This window comes from Zootoca vivipara, chromosome 14 (genome assembly GCF_965207765.1).
Source record: "Zootoca vivipara chromosome 14, rZooViv2.hap1.1, whole genome shotgun sequence".
In the NCBI taxonomy this organism is placed as follows: domain Eukaryota; kingdom Metazoa; phylum Chordata; class Lepidosauria; order Squamata; family Lacertidae; genus Zootoca; species Zootoca vivipara.
In genome coordinates, this window is record NC_142597.1 from 31,443,342 (window position 1) to 31,463,701 (window position 20,360).

The following is a 20,360-nucleotide window of genomic DNA, read 5'->3' on the forward strand; positions in this document are numbered from 1 at the left end:
ATGGGAAACCCACAAGCAGGACCTGAGTGCACCAGGACTTTCTCTGCTTGTGATTCCCAGCAACTGGTATTGAGGTATCTGGACTCTAGCCTGCATAATCCTGAATTCTAGATCGATGTAGAATGACTGCTAGCCCCACAGCCAACAGAAAGTATTCTGGACATTGGGTAGAAGCATTCTGTGGCTGCCAGCAGGTTTTGGGAACCAAATAACCTGTTGATGATTAACATGGAAACTTTGGACTCACATGCATAATCCGAACCATTGACTCGAGAGTTTTGTTTGTATAAAGTGCTTTTCCCTTCTTCCTAGAGGTGACTTAAAATTGGTAAGGGTGCCACCCTATTTCATCTCCCCCAAGTGGTTCAGGTTGGTTCAAGTGGATTGAGTGATGCCAAATAATCTCACAGTTCGCCCTGAAATCTTTGGAATATGTGGTTTTTATTTCTAAGAAATGTCATCATTCTTAAAAAAAACAAAAACATAAACAATGATCCAAGGCAGTTAACAAAAGTCACTATAAAAAAACAACAACCACCCACCTCTCATCAGATTAAAATCCGTATCATAAAAGACCAACAACCAAAAAGATAAAACATGTTGAGACATAAAAGGAAGGCTGTGATTCTAAGTATGTTTATGTGGCTGTGCATCCCATAAGAACATACGAAGAGCCTGCTGGATCAGGCCAATGGCCCAGCTAGTCCAGCATCCTGTTCTCAGAGTGGCCAATCAGATGCCCAAACATGAAACTCAAGCAGGGCCTGGGCACAAAAGCCTCCTTTGGTTTCCAGCAACTGGCATTCAGTAGCATTGCTTTCCCATATTACCTAGGATTAAATATGCATATCAAAGAAATGCCAGAAATTACAAAATAGGGGTAAATGTAAAAACCTGCAAGCATAACTTTGAAAACAGACTTACTGAACTCTCTTTTTAAAAGAAACTGAACGCTGTGAACCCTGGTGTTCAAAGCAGGTTGCAAGGATGACGTCTGTCTGAGATGCCTCCTCCCAATGTGCCATGGATTAATAATTGTGATGCCTCCTCCCCTTCTTTACACTTTGCTCTGGCTTCTGGTTAGGCCTCCTTGGCCCTCTGGGGTAATTTGTTCCAGTCTATGAGAAGGGTCTGGCTGCTGAATCAGGCCCATCTAGTCCAGCACCCTGTTTTCACAGTGGCCAACCAGATGGCTGTGTGGGGAAGCCCAAAAGCAGAACCTGAGCACAAGAGCATGCTCCTTTCCTTTTCATTCCAGCAACTGGTGTTCAGAAGCATTGCTGCCTCCAGCGTGGAGACAGAGGGCAGAGCCAGCACAGCGAGGAACCACTGATAGGTATATCAGCCGTGGATTTGTCTAAGCCTCTTTCTAAGACCTACAGGGTGATGACCATCACTGCCTCCTGTGGCAGAGAGTTCCATAGTTCAACTATGAGCTGCCTGAAGTATTTTCTTTCTTCTGTCCTGAATCTCTGAACAATCAGCTTCATGGGGTGCCCACAAATTCTAGTGTAATGAGAGAGGGAGAAAAAAAACCTTTTCTCTACCCACTCTTTCTGTGGCAAGCATCATTTAATAAACTTCTATCATGCCACATCTTACGTGTCTTTTCTCTAAAAGAAAAAAACCCAAACCAGAGGTCAGCAAACTTTTTCAGCAGGGGGCCGGTCCACTGTCCCTCAGACCTTGTGGGGGGCCGGACTATATTTTGTAAAAAAAAAAAAGAACAAATTCCTATCCCCCACAAATAACCCAGAGATGCATTTTAAATAAAAGGACACATTCTACTCATGTAAAAACATCAGGCAGGCCCCACAAATAACCCAGATATGCATTTTAAATAAAAGGACACATTCTACTCATGTAAAAACATGCTGATTCCCAGACTGTCCGAGGGCCGGATTTAGAAGGTGATTGGGCCACAGCCGGCCCCCGGGCCTTAGTTTGGAGCCCCATGCCCCAAACCTTTCTTTATAGGGGAATCGCTCCATCCCGTTTTAATGTGCAAGGCTTATTCATGCCTTATCCACCTTCCACGTTGTAGGGAACAGTAGCAGTACTCAATGCAGCTATTATTAGGGTTACGATGCCCATATTTCACGTTAGGCCAGACACCCCCCTCCCATCCTTCCAGCTGCGCTTCTCTCTCCCCCCCACCCGCCGCCAGCTGTGCGCTCTGATGCAGCTGCCTGTCCAGATGACCCACGTGGGTGGTGATGATGGGGGAAGCCCAGGCTGGAAGGAATCGGGTGGGGTGGAGCCAGAGGAAGCCCCGCCCTCCTGCCCATCACCCCCTCGCGCCACCAATGGGGCGCGGCGACACATCGGCCAATCCTGGGAGGGCTTGTGATTTCCATGGCAGCGCCGCAGCGGACAGAGCGGACTAGGAGCCTGGCAAGGCTTGGAGGCGCAGCTGGAGCGGCAGGGACAGGATGGGGTCCGTGAGGAGACCCCCGACAGGTAAAGTGGGAGCCCCCACCCCTTGCATCGAAGCGGCTTTCCTGTGTTGTGCATGCAGCTGATCCCTGAACTCCCGGGGGCGAGCAATCAGGAGCTCGGAATCGGATCCCATTTAATCGACCGCAGAGCCGAGAAGACGACATCCTCTCTGCCTGCGTGGGTGCTGGCTTGGTGCTTCTTACTATTTCTTTCTCGTGCTTTCTATAAACTCTGCGTTGTTGCTTTTTCAAAAAGGAGGATCAGGGGAGAGCGTCTCTGAGCATGCACAGATTCCATCAAGCCTGTTTCTTCGTACGGTATGTAGGCTTGTTCCCCAACAAAGGGTGCCTCCCACGTGCTCAGAGGTGCTTTGCCCTTACAGCGACTCCCCCCCCCTTTTGTTGAAATAGAAAGTTTCTGACCACGCACAGAATTCCCCCACCTGCTTTATTTTAATCTGCTTTTAGGCAAAAGACTGGAGCAGTATGTGTGTCGGAACTGTACTTTGCATGTGCTCAGAGGCATTTTTTAAAAAATGTTTTTTTAAAGATACCAACCCCCTGAGAAGAGCAGCCATCCAGCGTTGCCACAGAGGATTTTGAATGACCCAGTTGCCAGCAAAATAATTCATATTTGTGTTTCATTAATTGAGCAGAAAGTTTGTTAAGCCAGAAAAACCAGATATTTGGGTGTCTTTGATCTTCTGGATGGTTTCTATCGGAGGTGTTTAAGAGATAGATAGAAAGCCTATCTGGTCATGTAAAATAACTCCATACTCTGTTTTTTTTTTAAACTGAGTTAGTGGCCTGTACATGCTCAGAGAGACTGTTCTTTGCTGTATTTTTATGCTTTCTGTTGGAAATGAAGGGTGTTTTATAGCTCCTCGGATATACTGTGTCTTTACATTGATTGTAAATTGATTCTGACATATATGAGGATCATTTTAAATTTAAAAAGATTGAGAAGGGGCCTCTGAACATGGTTAGAGTGCCCCTTTGAAGAGAGTCCTAGCACAGCTTTCAGGAGATATTACCTGCAAGAGGGCATCTGTCCCAAATAATCTCTCTTACTATGCCTCATAGCACCCTGCAGCAGGCGGGTTGCATAAAAGATTAATAAGAGTCTGTAGACACAAACTTAAATGTCACAGGAGATGAGCCAGCTAATTTCCTGCCCAAGTTTGCCCCAGGTGAGCTTGTTCAGTCAATCTGCACCAGCCCACCCAAATTGGATCATCCCAAAAGAGTTCAGTTCATTTACCCTTCATTCATTTCACAAGAGTTCTTGCTGCAAATCAATTTAGTTCCCCCCATCATCTCCGAGTTAGTCATCTATGATTAAATTATTTCCCAAAGTTAATATCCTGCCCGTGAACCCAGATCACCTCCCAATTCAATTTCCTCTGGGTTCGTTACCCACCCACTAGAAACACTCCAATGTCCCTTGAATATGTGAGTCTAGGACAAATTAATGGCTCTTCTCTGCCTCCATGGTCAGAGGCAGGAGCACTTCTGAATACCAGTTGCTGGAAACCGCAGGAGGGGAGAGGGCTCTGGTGCTCAAATCCTGCCTGCAGGTTTCCCACAGGCATCAAGTTGGCTCCTGTGAGAACAGGATGCTGACTAGAATCAGGCATCCCCAAACTTTGGCCCTCCAGATGTTTTGGACTACAATTCCCATCATCCTTGACCACTGGTCCTCTTACGTAGCTAGGGATCATGGGAGTTGTAGGCCAAAACCTCTGGAGGGCCACAGTTTGGGGATGCCTGGACTTGATGGACCATTGACCTGATCCAGCAGGCTTCTCTTGTGTTTCCTTTCTTCCCACTAGTCCTCTTTGCTGCTGGATCCAAACTATATCTAGTCCTCCTTCCTATCTCCCGCAGTGACCCACCGGATGGTTTGAAGAGACCTACAAGTGGGCTGTGAATGGAACAGCTCTTGCCTGTAATTCCCCCATAGTTACAGCATTCAGAGGTAGACTGCCTCTGAATGTGGAGCTTGCTTTCCTGCCGTAGCTGCTGATAGTCTGTTGGCATATGTTGATGCAGGTCCTCTTTTATAAGTCTTTGCAGCCACAGACAATAGTGACTTGCTTTAAATAAAAATATGGTTTTCCCATAAATGAACCCTGTGCATTATTCCACACATAGTATCCTAGAATTGTCGAGTTGGAAAGGGACCCCAAGGGTCATCTGGTCGAACCCCCTGCAATGCAGGAATCGCAGGTAGAGAATCCATGACAGATGACCATCCAACCTCTGCTTAAAAACCTCCCGTGAAAGAGAGTCTGCTTCCTTCAGAGGTCTGCTTCCTTCTAGGGATATCTGATCGTCTCCCATGAATTTATTTGAGCTGCGTTTAGCTAATGGAGCCTCCGTGTGCAGAGATGGTGTACCTCCGCATACAGTGCACTTGGGGACAAAGAGACACCCGCCTTGCCACCACCGGGAGCAACATGTTGACGGGCCTTTGGCCTCACCCAGCAAAAGCAGCTGTCAAAGCAAGATGAAATTAATTTGTCCAACTAGTCAGACTAACGAAACCTCAGCTGTTGGAGGCATCCGTCCCTCGAGGGGCGGCTTGGTGGTGCTTTTGGCTGCCTCTGCTTCTTAGGCGGGCAGGTCCAAACCTGTGTTTCCCTCTCCACCTGCTGCTGTTGTGGAAATGAGTCAGTTCAGCACCAAACAGCTGCTGGAGCAAGCTGGGGGTGGGGATAGGTGAGGGGGTGGCGTAAAGTGAGGGGCTTGGTCAGGTGTGGAAGGAGGGTAAAGAGGGAGAGGTGGGAATGATGAAGAGCGGAGCAAGTGGGGGGGGAGACTCATATATATATATATATATATATATATATATATATAATATAATATAATATGGCAACAGGGACTTAAAACAGCATCTGGGCACCCTGCAATGGGCTGCACTGGTGATGGCAGCCCTTCATCTTAACTCCTTAGAGCAGGCATAGGCAACCTTGGCTCTCCAGATGTTTTGGAACTACAACTCCCATGATCCCTGACCACTGGCCCTGTTAGCTAGGGATCATGGGAGTTGTAGTTCCAAAACATCTAGAGAGCCAAGGTTGCCTATGCCTGCCCTAGAGGGAATGAACACCTTCAAATCTTAGGCTAATTTATCTCATGGGTCTATAGCCCCAAGATCAGGCATCCCCAAACTGCGGCCCTCCAGATGTTTTGGCCTACAACTCCCATGATCCCTAGCTAGCAGGACCAGTGGTCAGGGAAGATGGGAATTGTAGTCCAAAACATCTGGACGGCCGAAGTTTGGGGATGCCTGCCCAAGATGTTGAAGTGCCAAGGAGCACCCTTGTTCCAATGTTAGAAACTCAGATCAATAATCTAATTGCCAAATGGTACCTTCAACCTTGGTTACGGTTGCCACAACAGAATGTCTAGGTCAGGCATGTCAAACTTCCGGCCCTCCAGAAGTTTTGGACTACAATTCCCATCTTCCCCAACCACTGGTCCTGCTAGCTAGGGATCATGGGAGTTGTAGGCCAAAACATCTGGAGGGCCACAAGTTTGACATGCCTGGTCTAGGTGCTATTTTTTAACCATTGATCATTGTTGCTCATTTCATTTCTATACCGCTTTATATTTTAAAGAATAAATTTCAAAGCAATTTACAACACATTAAAACAATGCAGAATAAAACAAATCCAAGTTTCACAGAAAATATTCTCTAACTGACATTTTGCTTTCCCCAGTCACCAACCTAGCATCCAGAGATCTCCCATGTGGTCACAATTGGACCTGTGTCAGATGCAAAAATGTGCCGTGTTAATTTCGAACACCGCCTTGCTCCTGGGGCAGACGGTACCGTAACGTGGGTGCGGCTGTTTCTGTGAACTCTGTCATTTTGAACATGAGAAGAGGCTGCTAGATCACAGGCCAGTGGCCCATCTAGTCCAGCATCCTGTTCTCACAGTGCCCAGCCAGATGCCCTTAATGGGAAACCAGTAGAAATTGGAGTTCTTGGTAAAGTCCAGAAATAAACAGTAAATTGCAAGAACTCGGGCCAGAAGAAAAATGGATTTCAAATATATCTTCAGAAGGTTTTATTTGTGTGATGAAGAGTTCAAATAGGAATCAATCCCAGTATAGTAGGCAAATAAAAAAAAAATCCAGTAAAAAATCAGGACAAGGCCCTGTTTCGACAATTCTTCGTCAGCAAAGATTCACAGGTCAGAGTGTACCAAGTCTGTTTGCCTTGGTTCAGACTTGGTACACTCTGACCTGTGAATCTTTGCTGACGAAAAATTGTCGAAACAGGGCCTTGTCCTGATTTTTTTACTGGAATTTATTATTTGCCTACTCTACTGGGATTGATTCCTATTTGAACTCTTCATCACACAAATAAAACCTTCTGAAGATATATTTGAAATCCATTTTTCTTCTGGCCTGAGTTCTTGCAATTTACTGCTTATTTCTTAATGGGAAACTCGCAAGTGAGACCCGAGCACAAGAACACTGGCACGGACAAGCCTTATTGCCTCTGACCACGGAGGCAGAACACAGCCTTTGATAGTCCTCCATGAAAGTGTGTTGTTATGGGCTGGAGGAGGTTGTATGTAAATTGTCCTGACCGCAACTTCTTCCTTTCGCTTTCAGATCCAGCTTCTTCATGGTCTAAATCGCTGACGTGGCACAGGCGATCTGCTTCAGTCGCGTGAGGTACCGTTCTGCGGAAAGATGGTTGGCAAACTCAAGCACAACCTGCTGCTGGCTTGCCTGGTGGTAAGCTCAGTGACGGTCTTCTACCTGGGCCAGCACGCCATGGAGTGCCACCACCAGATGGAGGAGCGCAGACAGGTAGTCCGCCCGGAGCCGGTCAGGGCCACTTTGAGAGCTGGTTCAGGTTTGCCAGAGAACACCACCTTGGCCTACCACAAAGACATGCCCTTGATCTTCATTGGAGGGGTCCCTCGGAGTGGCACCACCTTGATGCGGGCGATGCTGGATGCTCACCCGGACATCCGCTGCGGGGAAGAAACACGGGTGATCCCCCGGATCCTGGCCGTCAAGCAGATGTGGGCTCGGTCGAGCAAGGAGAAGATCCGGCTCGATGAGGCCGGCGTCACGGACGAGGTCTTGGATTCGGCTATGAGGGCGTTCTTGCTGGAGATCATTGTGAAGCATGGGGAGCCAGCCCCGTACCTGTGCAATAAGGACCCCTTTGCCCTCAAGTCCCTGGCGTACCTCGCCCGGATCTTCCCCAACGCCAAGTTCATCTTGATGGTGCGGGACGGCCGGGCCTCCGTCCACTCCATGATCTCCAGGAAGGTCACCATCGCTGGCTTTGACCTCAGCAGCTACAGGGACTGCTTGACCAAGTGGAATCGCGCCATAGAGACCATGTATAACCAGTGCTTGGAGGCTGGCTTGGACCGTTGCATGATGGTCCATTACGAGCAGCTTGTCTTGCACCCCGAGAGGTGGCTACAAACGCTCCTCAAGTTCCTCCGCATCCCGTGGGACCCCGCCGTTTTGCACCATGAAGAAATGATTGGGAAAGCCGGGGGCGTCTCCCTCTCAAAGTGAGTTGGTTCCTCCCTGGAGTGGGGGATCCCTTGAGGGTTTTCCGGAAAACCTTTGTAGGGAGAAAATTACCCTAAGGTGGGGGTAGGGGACCTTTTTAAGCCACTTTTTCTCGGAGGGAATCTTCTGTGGGCCACATAGGGGTGACAAAAATTTCACATCTGGCAATCAATGCTGGTTTCAGATAGTACATGGGTAGATGAGTCTAAAAAGCTCGGGACACAAATATTCATGGCCCTCTAGCAGCTATTGTGGCTCATTTACCGGAAGTAATGTGTTTAGCATTAACTCTGGAAGTGTATAGTTTGGTCAGAATCGAGTATGCATTTTTAGAGTTCTTCAAGAACACGCATAGTCTGACCATCCACTGTATTGTGGCTATAAAGTTCACACACCGGCGTGAATCGTTATTGCTACACTCCTGAAAGACTTGAAACCCTACCCAGACTGAATCCCACCAAGCACGTTCTAACACAGATGCATCCATTTCCCTCATAAACCACTATTAAACTAAACTCTTTCCTAGCACTAGCGGAACATAAGATGTGTTGAGACTGTGCTCCTTTCGCGCAACACCTAGTACATGTGCTCCATTCACACAGCCTTAAAATCTGCCCCTGCTGGGGAGAGTTTTGAGGGCCAGAGAGTTCAGCTTGGGGGCAGGGGGGGGCGCATCCAGCTATTGGGCCTGAACTTCCCCACCCCGCTGCTGCAGATAGTTTGGTTCTAATATTAGCATTATAATCTTGCTTACCGTTAGTAAGTACTCCATTTTACGTCCTGTATAAATCTCCACCCCCGCCTTGCTTTACCTCGGTCATATTTGATTAGGAAAAAGAAACTTAAAATGTGGTTTCCGTAGTAGTCTGAAAGGGCAGGGGAAAGACTTTTGAGATTGGCTTGACTGAAAGGCTTTTTGAGGTTGGTTCTGGCGTTGATCACAAATCCCAACGCTCGGTGTATGCTCAGAGGCACCTTGAACCCTAATGCTTTTTACATGTGTGCCTGGCTGAGTTAATGATATTATATTTGGTTCTGAGTGGTGGGCACGGGGGTTCTAGCAAAGGCTGAAGGAGGTCCCGCAGGCCGGAAACCTGCCCTCCCCTGATGATGTGATTGGCACTCTCGAGGCACACCCCCTAGCAGTGAGAACTTCCAAGCCAAGTTTGGGAACTTATTTGGGCTTGGGATGCTTCACCACGAAGCCATCTTTGATACTGTCTCTGCCTGCAGCCCTTGTAGGCTGCTAAATCCCGCCTTTGAAGAGGTGGAAGGGTCCTCTCTTTGTAGGGTTCCTGCCTGTTTTAGAACCATGCATGACCACCACAGTTTAGCTCAGTGGCACAGCATCTCCTTTGCATGTGGACAGGGCATTCTCATTCTCCTGCCCTGCCACCTGCGTGTGATCAAAATAGATCTCTTTGGGCGCCTCTCATCTTAGCTGGGGGCTGGCAGGACTGGGAGGAAATGCCATTTGAGGAACTTCTCTTGATCAGCCTTGCAGAGAAGCAGATCTCAATCAAGTGGCCTGAGGCTTGCGGCGGTACTTAAAAGCAGTTTCCATGGGCTAATCAAGCTCATTAAGACAGTTTGCAAAATATATGTGTGTGTCCTTTGGGGTAGAAGAACAGGGGAAGAGTTAAAAAAAGGGGGAAAGGGAGCCCAGTTCATTCCTCCTCTCTCTCTCCCATGATTCCATCCATCTCCCATTACGAAACAATATTTACTTTGAGCTCAGCAGCCTTTGCTGGCGTGTTCCAGCCTGAGCTGTTTTCTGGCCTCTGGATAACCAGGCCTTCTTGCATTTGTCTCTCTGGGCGACTCCGCGGCCCTTTAGCAATTTCCAGGCGTGTTTTTCCTGTCTCCCGCGAGCTTGCTTCGAAAGCCGGCGCAAGGGCGTCCAAAAGGAGGCTTTTCGCAGGGAAGGGGTTGGCACCAGCGCGGATCAGCACGGGACTCTCTGTGGCTTGGGGGCATCGCCAGCGTGGCTGTTGGCAGGCAGCCTTGCCATAGCTGAGTGCTGAAAAGTTCTGGCGTTTGCCCTCTCCTTGATGGAAAACATCTGTGTCTGCAGCAGCCTCTGAAAGGGGGGGGGAGGTGTCATTTTCCCCGGAGAGGATCTGGGCCAAGTTTCTGTCTTTTCATTACTGTAAGCAGAACCCACAAATCTGCAAGAAGGAATGTGCGATGTGTGTGTGTGTGTGTGTGTGTCTCTCTCTCTCTCTCTGTGTGTGTGTGTGTGTCAGTAGGTCGGGTTCGTGTTCACTGGCTTATCTTCTCTTAGGATGTGGCGATGGGGTGTGTGGTGTCTGCATTTCAGTCTGTTCAACCATTATAAGAAGAACTCTTGCTTCCCACATCAGACTGACCAGATGCTACCAAGAAACCCACTGCCTGGGCACAAAGGCCAGATTCGTCCCCTACCCTTGCTCATTCTAGGATGGGGATGGAGAGAGACTCTGCTCCCATTCCTCCTTTTTGAGTTTTGCATTTGTTCCCCCACGCCTGGGCTGCAGTGGAAGTGTAGCAGCATATTGACAATCCATTATGGGAGCTCTGTGTCCAAGAGCATCAGAATGCCTGGGATTCTATTTTAATCTGCTGTGAAATCCAAGGATTGGCAGTTCAGGGCAGCGTTTCTGTCTGGAGCAGCGCTTTACCTTGGCAGATGCAAGTTCCCAAAGCTGCCGTAGTGAGAGGGAGAGAAGGGCCATAGCCCAGTGGTGTCTCTAGGCAGGGCTGGGAGGGAACCCTGTCTAAACCCTGGAGAAACATGCCGCCAGTCTGTGTAGACACGACTGAGCTGCATGGGTCCAATTGTCTGGCTACCCGATATAAGGCAGTTTCCTGTGTTTGGAAAGGAAGGCAACTGCAACCCCCTCCAAATTCTCCTGCTCCTAGCTGTGGTCTCCCTCTTTGCTGGGCTTGTCACTGGCCTCTTGAGTCATCCATAGAAGAAATTGTAATGTGTGAGCCTCCCCCTGCCCTGGAAAAGTGTGTGTGGCTTAAACTAATTCATGGAGGAAAAAGCTATGATAAGTGGCTGCTAGCCATGATGTCTATACTCTGCCTTCACTGTCAGAGGCTTCTGAATATCAGCTGCTGGAAACTGCAGGAGGAGAAAGGGCTCTTGTGCTCAGGTCATGCTTGAGGGTTTCCCTTTGAGGCAGCTGGTTGGCCACACTGAGAGCAGGGTGTGGACCAGATGGGCCTGATCCAGCAGGCTCTTCTTAGGTACCTTTTGGAAAGCTTCCAAGCCACTATATTCTCCAGAATATACAGAGCAAATCTATGGGCTCTGGATGGCTGTAGTTTTTTTGTAGCTGTCTTGGTGTATTTTTTTCCACAGGCGTCTCTTAAGTGTGCAAATAAAAGCCAGTGTTTTGATCAATACCTGGAAATACATTCTAGGGCAGGAGGGAAGGAGAAAGAGAGAGGCTTTGCCCTGACCCCCTCGCACCACCACGGAGCACACCTGAGCACTGCACCCCCCCAACCCAAGGGAAGTACCTGGTCTAACCCCAGTTCTTGCGTTGCCTGCCACAATGGCTAATGTGCAAGAACCGAAGGTCATGTTTGAGCCACAGTGCCATTTGTACTCCTTTGTGGTGATAATGGAGGGATTCAGTGTGGTTCCAGGAACCTTTATAATTGTAAGCCGCATTGGAGCTGTCCATTCCCCGAGCCGCTGCTTGTGCCGTTGCGGGGAGGTTTTACAAATGCCGCAACCACATGGGCCTTACCTACTAAGGTGGACTGCTGGTGAATGGCTTGCCCCATGCCTTCCCACCCATTGCTGGGAGCCTTAGGACTCTCCTTTGTGGGCTCACGCCTCCATCCAAGCTGCAGGTTTAAATTCCTTTAAAGTGGGATACAGCAGACAGGCACCCCGAGGCCCAAACACATGTTTTAAAAAACGTAAGGAGAGCCCAAGTGCACTCTGTCGCCCGGTTGGAGATTTTCTCCCTCTCCTAAAACTAGAACTCTTGGACATCCAATGAAGTTTGAATGTTGGAAGATTCAGGACAAATAAAAGGAAGTAGGACAAATAAAAGAACCAGACAGAGGGCCTTCTCAGTAGCAGCACCTGCCCTGTGGAACGCCCTTCCATCAGATGTCAAGGAAATAAGCAGCTATCCTAATTTTAAAAGACATCTGAAGGCACCCTGTTTAGGGAAGCTTTAAATATTTAATGTTGTTTTGTTTTAATATTCAATTGGGAGCCGCCCAGAGGAGACTCGGCCAGATGGGCAGGGTATAAATAATAAATTATTATTATTAATGTATTGCATGTATATCCTACCTTTTCTTCCAGGGAGCACAGGGTGGTGTTCAGGTATTCTCCCTCTCATTTAACCCTCACAACACCCCTGTGATGTAGGTTAGGCTGAGAAGCAGTGAGTGGCCCAAGTTAAGCATTGTGGCCAAATTTGGGGGGTGGGGTTGAACCCTGGGTCCTAGTGCAACACACTAACCACAGCACCATACTGGCTTTAAATGTGATTGTTTTTTTAATAAAAAAATTCCTTTCTTTTGCAGAGTTGAAAGATCTACCGACCAAGTAATCAAGCCAGTGAATGTGGAAGCTTTGTCAAAATGGGTGGGGAAAATCCCCGATGACGTCCTTCATGACATGCCTGTGATCGCCCCGATGCTGGCAAAACTTGGCTATGACCCCTACGCCAACCCCCCTAACTATGGGAAGCCGGATCAGAAAGTTTTGGAAAACACTAGAAGGGTAACAGACAAGGCTTATTGTTACTACAGTATTGTTATTTACCTAGAATGTTACACTGCACTGTTGGCAAAACTGAAGCATTTGCCCCAAGGAGCATACAGTTAGCATTTTACGTATCTTCATGGTCTTCCACACTTCCCACTCAAAAAAAAGATAAAGTGCTTGTGCCAATTTTTATGGCCTTTTCTTTAAATTTATTAAAGCTTTCCAAGTTTCAAGTGGCTTTAAGCAGGCTTATTTTTCTGCTTCTGGATAGTTTTTTTTAGCTTGATGCTTTCTTTCGCTGCTGATATTTGTTATCTGAGTTGAGCATCTTTGTAATAGTTTTTGTTCCTTTGTTAAGTTGCTACATTCATCCTGTCTGAAAGGTATATATTAATTTCATTTCCCAAGGAGCTTACACCAGCCTCCATTTTAGCTGCATAAAAACCCAGTAAAGTCAATATGGTGAGAGGTAACGTGTCTGGGCCAAGGTCACTCAGTGAATTAAATCAAAACTTGTGTTTAAAAAGGTTTAAAAGTGTGCTTGTTGTCTTTGAAGGTCTACAAAGGAGAATTTCAACTTCCCGACTTTCTCAAAGGAGTGCCACAGGTAAGGCGCCTTGGAAGCATTCGTCTTGCCTGTTGCGCCATAAATATTTTTGGCTCTGTCCATCAACTCGTTTGGAGGACCTCCCTGCATCTTAATTGAGTTTGAGCTAATGGAGAATTTAAAAAGACATGACATTTTTTTGGGGGGGGGAAGCAACAGGAGGGCAGAGGAAAAAGCAAGCTCGGGTACAAATTCTTTTAAAGGTTTGCAGTTCAGATTACCAACCTACCTTTGGAAATATAACACACAATACTATTCTCCTGTGAAATGAACTCCCCTTTTTTTTTGCTTTTTAACCACTTGGTCAAACTCGATGCGAGAGCTTTCGTTCCATCCTAAATGAGCCGTGGCCCTTTCTTCTCATTGCAGCTGCGGAAGACTATAGAAAGGAAGCCCCAGGCCAAGATAAAATGATTGAGGAGCTGATGTGAAAGTATAGTAGTGTGTGGCGTCTGTCTTGTGTTTCCCCAAACACGGACCCCCCCCCCCATTTTTGGCTGCAGGCACTGGAATTCCTCGCACCCAGCTCCTTTCATTCATGTGCATGTATGTGTGTGTCTCTGTGTTTCACCTGCTTGGTGCACACAGGCGGGTAGTTCCTTTGGTCTCTCCTGTCCTCTCTGGGCCTCCCTGCCTTGGCTGGCTGTTTCTAACCTGAAGTTGTAAAGGATCTGCCCCTGTTTGGCTTCATATGCTGCCTTGCCTCTGCTCCGCTCCAAACTTTGCGTGCTCATCTCCCCCATAAAATAATGTGTTGGAGAAGCTGTGTATTTTCATTAGAATTGGCATCTAAGTAAAGTCTCTCTCTTCGAAACAAAATAAAAAAAAATCCTTCCAGTAGCACCTTAGAGACCAACTAAGTTTGTCACTGGTATGAGCTTTCGTGTGCATGCACACTTCTTCAGATAAGAAGAATTTTTTAGTTCATCTGCCCTCCTATATTCTCACTCAACGAATCCTGTCTCTTATGGAGCCAAAAATAACGCTTATTTATGGCAGCCTTTGGCAAATGGGGGCACTCCAGATGTTGTTGTTGGACTACAACTCCCATCAGCATCCCAGACAGGCACTGTGAGAAAACAGTATGCTGGTCTAGACAGAACTGGCAGAGCCCTCTGTATGCTCTTATTAACAGACCTTTTTTGTTCCAGTCTGCTTTTACGTAAGATGGTTCATAAGGAGCTCTCGCACTGATTGTTCCCCAGCACCTGCTCTAGACTAGTCTCTGCAGTGGGATGTTCCATTTAGTCACCTCAACCCCAAACCACCAATAGACCACTTCCCCCTCCCCCCCTCCTCATTTCCATGAATTTCTATTGCCCTGTTATTTACATTGCTGGCCGTCACGAAACTTTGTGGCAGCGAGTTTCATAAACTCATTCTGCGTGAAAAGCATAATTGAATTGTTACCGGTCAGTTTTATGGGGTGACACCCCCCCACTGGTATTTGTCTTTTGCCTTTTCCTGTTTACTAACAAACATAATTGATTTTAATGGACAGCTGGTATTTACTTGGGAAATTAATGTCCCTTCCATCTCTTTCTCTCTCTCTAGGCTGATGTGCTGAAATAGAAGTCCTGGTGGAGTTAATTGTGCTTAATTGGTAATAAAAGGCAACATCCTGTCTTTCATCCTCTGTTTGTTAACACACAGTATATCAGTATATGGCTGGGGTGGGGGGTTTATTCTTGCCTTCTGCTTTGAGCCCACCCTCACTGGGCTGTGTTCTCCACAAGACCTCTTGAGATGAGCATGGTAATAAGTGTAAATGTTTGGTGCGTTGTCTCCAGCGAGGGTGAAAACCTTGCAAGTTGTGGTTGAATGTGATGGGCCCCTCTTGGGAGGAAAGCTGCCTGCTGATCACCATACTCCGAGTATACCCATTGAAATCCACACCATGCAATTAAAGCCACTTTAATCATGCCACTTTAAACTCGTGGCTTTCCACGAGGTGTCCTGGGATCTACAATTCCCATAGTTCCCTGGGAAGAGGAATTGATTGTTAAACCACTCTAGAAACTATATGTGGCATTTAGCATTAGCTGGAAAAAGTAACTCATAGATTATGTGATGCCAAAGGCTTGGAGGACCTTGAAAAATTCTGTGCTGCTTAATGAGATTTTAACAAATACAGACACTCTGGACTCCCTCTCCACAGCACAACTTAAAGTTAGGCTTTCCTAACAGTCTTAAGTACTCTGCCAACCCAATATTAAGACTTTTATGGATATACTGTGCTGCTTTTGTGTATTTTTAGTGTATTGATTTGAATTTAGATATCTACATAAAGAATTACAGTAGTAGGTTCTGGCTATCATTGGCTCTGGCGCCACCTACTGTTCAGCTCCCTGCCTTCCACCCTACCAGCCGCAATAGGCAGCTGCATCAGTCACTGAGCAAAGACGCTTGTTCCATGTGTTTGCATGCTGACCTCCTGTCAATAGCCCAGAGTTGTGTTAACATGTGGAGCTGCCATACACTGAGTCAGGCCATTGGACAATCTAGCCTTGGTATTATCTACATGGACTGGCAGTGATTCACCAGGGCTTCTGGCAGGAGTCCTCTCTGCCCTACTTGGAGATACCAAGGATTGGAACCTGGGACCTTCTGCATGCAGGAAGGAATGAGTCACTGCCCCAAAGCCACTGCAGGTTGCCCACCCTTGAGTAGCACTTGCTGAAATCTTTTTTTTCTCTCTTTTGACCAGGGGCGTCAGCTGCCTTTTTGAGGAAAGCATTGGGGTGGAATCGTCAAGAACCTGCTGAGCTGTTCTGTTTGTTCAGAATTTTCCCCCCCCATCCTGTGGTTTTTGTTTTGCTTTTTAAAAAGTGGGTATATTTGTGGGAGGGGAAAGGGGGTTGCGCACACATGTTAACCCTCTGTGTCTTAGTCCTCGTGCCATTGACTCCATGGCGGCCCCTCTGAAATGCTGGAGCTGTTTTGAATGAGTGATTCCAGGATCGCCGCACCAGAGAGGGTGCACTGCAGCTGGAGATCTCTTCTGTGCAAACCTCTTCAGAAGGAGTGGACAGCGAGCAAAAGTGCTTTGCTGTGCACACATGCCATTTGGTATCCACGGTTCTTGTGCAGGAGACATTCCCCGTGAATTCATCCCATGGCCAAATTCTTAAGACTCGTCGCTGGAAATCCAGGACTGTCTTTCTCCATTTACACAGCACCTGTGAAAGCCATAGGAGCAGAGATTGTTTGGACTGAGCTTGGAGATGCCTATCGCTGCCTGTCTTCTCTCTCTTGTTCTTGCACCTTAGTTTTTACCAGAGCGGGTTTTTGTAGAAAAACAAAACAGATTTGGAATGTCAAATATGTGATTTTTTTGGGGGGTGGGACGGTGTTTCTCTGCTGGTTTGAATATATTTACCTGTGGCCTGCAAGTGTGTGAGCAGCGGGCTGTGACCACACTGGTGAATGTTGGTTTATCTGCATGCCTACCCACTGAGCTGACAGTAGGCAGTCGTTGCTTAATGGGGGTGGAGGGAGGAAGGGAGACTTGGACTGCGCCCCCCTTGCCCCATCATCCCAAACAGGAGATGGACAATGTCAAAGTCAATTGTACAGAGTATCTGTGAGGCAATGATTCCCGTGAGTGTCATTAGGGACAAAGTTCATTCCGCACCAGGAGTGCCACCACTAAGAATGCCCTGCTCTGACTGCCACCTGCCTCACCTCTAAAGGCATTGGCATCCGGAGCAGGGCTTCCTGACACAGATCCTAAAGAAAAGGTATGTTAAGATCATAAGAAGGGCCTGCTGGATCAGGCCAATGGCCCATCTAGTCCAACATCCTGGCCACCCAGATGCCCCAATGGGAAACCCACAAGCAGGACTCGAACACAAGCCTGTGGCTTCCAGCAACTGGGATTCAGAAGCACCACTGCCTCTGACCATGGAGGCAGAACATAGCCATTGATCACCTCTCCCCCATGAATTTGCCCAGTGCTCTTTTAAAGCTATCTAGGTTGGTGGCCAGCACTGCCTCCTTTCAATTTGTGCTGCATGAGCCAGTGCTCTCTTTGATCTGTCCATAAATTTGCAAGGGAGCAGATGGTCCTTTGGATAACAAGTGTGGCTTGGCATGCCAGATCAAAACTTAAAAATGTTTCCTTTACTTTCGACTCTCAGGGACTGGTGTAGAGTGGACCAAGACTCTGTGGTGGCTGAGCATGGGGAATTGGGAATGGCAGCAAATATGGTCTCGCTGCTGAAAGTTGCCCATGCCAAATTCCCCCTCTGCCTCCCATGTTTACATTTAAGAATTGCTGAGCCCTTGGGCCTCAGTGGTACAGCATCTGCTTTTCATGCAGGAGGTCCCAGGTTCAATCCCCAATGGCAGCACAGAATCATAGAATCCTATTCCAGGTAGGGTTTGGAATGTCCTGAAAGCCCAGGGGAGCCACTGCCAGTCGGTGGGGATAATGGTTGGACTCTGCTTGGTAGAAGGTCAGATTTCAGTCAGGGTGCAAAGCCCTGCTTACCTCTATAAGCAAAGTAGCCATTTCCCAGCTCAGCCCAAGCTCACCATTCGGGATTCTTATGAATATGGAATAAGGGTAATTCCACATTCACCATCTCTCAGATGCTATAAAAAATGATAAAAGTGTCTCTTTTCCTGTTTTCCAACATTGACATACTAGAAGGCTTAAGGTAAAGGATGTCAAAACCCAGAACAATTGGAAGACAAGAAAATTATAAAATGCACTGCAGTTCAGCAATAGACAAGCTGAGGGTAACCTCTGCTGGAGGAAGGAGAAAAAGCTGCTTTGGAAATCCTGAGTTGCAGCAACATCCAACATAACAGAAAACTTGCCAATATTTTCCTTAACATTTAAAGGCTTATAGCTGGTAGACAAGCTTTTGCCAACCTGGTGCCCTCCAGCTATTTTGGACTACAATTCTTATCAGCCTCAGTTGTAGTCCAGAACATGGGGAGGACACGAAGCTGGTGATGGCTGTGCTAATCCATTTGTCAAAATACCGCTTTTTGGCAATTCTTATTTAAAATATCGAAACCAGTTTCATTGAGATATCGACAGACACTCAAGATTAGGAAAGTGTCCTCACAGGTTACACTTGTTCCTTATCATTCAGCTGTGAATTAAAAGGCCAGGAGAAGAAGACCCTTCTCCCCAAATGCACAGAGTTTACGATTCGACTGATCTAAACATCTTTTCATCTTCTGGTCACCCTTCAGAGCAACCAAGAGACTGGACAAGGCAATATAAAAAACAGGTGCAATGCAAGACACTTCCTCAGACACTGAAGCAACAACCCTGCCATGCCCCCTTCTGTTTGACAGTTCCACAGCTTGAGCTGTAGACCAGGCATCCCCAAACTGCGGCCCTCCAGAAGTTTTGGACTAAAATTCCCATCATCCCTGACCACTGGTCCTGTTAGCTAGGGATCATGGGAGTTGTAGGCCAAAACATCTGGAGGGCCGCAGTTTGGGGATGCCTGCTGTAGACTACTCACAACTCCCTCCTGGAATAAGGAGAGCTATAATTTTACCTTTGCAGTGGGTGTCAGGCCCATAAAAAAGAAGCTGGCAACCTTTTCCCTGCCTTTTTCTCTTTCCAATGATATTTAATGTACAGGTGGACGTTGTTTTAACATTGGTGGAGAACCTGTTTCAGCCAAAGATTTGCATTCTTAGTGTTTAGCACATTGAGAGCAAAAGCAGGCAGAGTAATGCATGCAGTTCTTACCTTTCCTTAGGTTATTTCCAGCTAGATAAAAAAAGTTTTCTACAGCCACACCTCTTCAGGACAAGCAAGAGGCATCATTGCAGTGCAAGAAAAAATTCCACCCAGGCAAAACCACCCAAATGGTGCACAGCAGGGCTGGCAAGGGTGCGTGGCTTGATGAGGCAAAACTCATTCCAGGGGAAACTGCTGAAACAAAAAGGTAGAGGATCTCTCACCCCATGTTTACACAACAATGAAAGGGCCAGTAACCCACTAATCTGCTGTCAGTCTTATACTAGGTTTTTCTGAATGTGCTGTGTGTTTATAAACCACAGCAGGGGAGGGTATTCTTGTGGCTGAATCCTGCTTTCAGGTTTCCTATTGTGGCACCTGGTTGGCCACAGTAAGAAGAGGATGCTGGACTAGATTGGCAGCTGGCCTAATTCAGGAGGCTGTTATGTTCTTAAATTCTTAACTGTCATATGCCTTGGTAATGCTGCTGCCATTTATAAATAACAGTTCTTAAAAAGCATTGTTTTACTACCCCACCCCCAACGCCAATAATCATTATCTCTTTATCCAGGGAATGTGAATGAAACAAACCAGATTAATTTTGTGTGCGTGTGTTTAATTCTAGTTTTCTTTCATTTGTTGTTTTTCTTTCATTTTTTCGTTCTTGTGTGTTTTTGAAATGTATGTTCTTGTTTAAATAAGTAAAAAAAATATATTTTTTAAATACTGCGGCCGTTACCAGCATTTCAGGAGCGCTGTATGTATTGTTTTTGTGCTATTGCAAAACTGACAAAGTTCCAGGAAGCATATGTAATTCTAGTCATGTGTATTTATTGGTAATTAATTATATTAAGTACACAGCTTAGGGAATTTTCTGATTAAGTGGCCTATAATTTGTTTTCAGAATAAAAAACTGGTTTGTGTGGACTGTGCCAATAAATGTGTCCTATAAATGAATATAATTCGGTAGGGGAAGATTTCCCCAATTTCCATGCTATAGGAAGTTTGTGCTGCAGAATTACTGCCTATCAGGACATTTGCTGTGGGGAAGAGGATGGAGATTCGGTCGCTTCTCCATCATTATGGAAGGCTGAAGACAAACGAGGCCTGCATCCCGTTGCCATGGACACGGGATGAGTCAAGATGGTACCCGCTCAGACAGTAGGCCGAAAGAGGAAGGCGACCCTCTCTGTCTCTATGGCAGCAAGAAAGCCGCAGGCTCACCGCTTCTCGTCGCTATGGGAGACGGAGAGCTTTCCCTTTCCCCGCCTATTTTTGTACTGAACCAATAGGATGTCCTTACGACACGCCCCTTCCATTGCAACG

General features: G+C 47.0%; 1 protein-coding gene and 1 long non-coding RNA gene across 7 annotated transcripts in view; one reads left to right on the plus strand and one right to left on the minus strand.

Moving 5' to 3' along the window:
* TPST1 (tyrosylprotein sulfotransferase 1) overlaps positions 1-19,961 on the plus strand; it is a 29,436-nt gene extending 9,475 nt beyond the window's left edge. The window contains exons 1-7 of one of the 6 annotated variants that reach the window (XM_035139793.3): positions 2,381-2,616; positions 7,068-7,993; positions 12,534-12,732; positions 13,274-13,324; positions 13,694-13,757; positions 14,879-14,927; positions 16,032-16,646. In XM_035139793.3, the coding sequence (XP_034995684.1) occupies positions 7,149-7,993; positions 12,534-12,732; positions 13,274-13,324; positions 13,694-13,738 (1,140 nt within the window). In that variant the 5' untranslated portion in view covers positions 2,381-2,616; positions 7,068-7,148 and the 3' untranslated portion in view covers positions 13,739-13,757; positions 14,879-14,927; positions 16,032-16,646. The other 5 variants (XM_088657886.1, XM_035139791.3, XM_035139792.3 and 2 more) reach the window with 5 other exon arrangements.
* Positions 1-20,360, minus strand: part of LOC148683559 (uncharacterized) — a 31,157-nt gene that overhangs the window by 3,096 nt on the left and 7,701 nt on the right. The window lies entirely within an intron of this gene.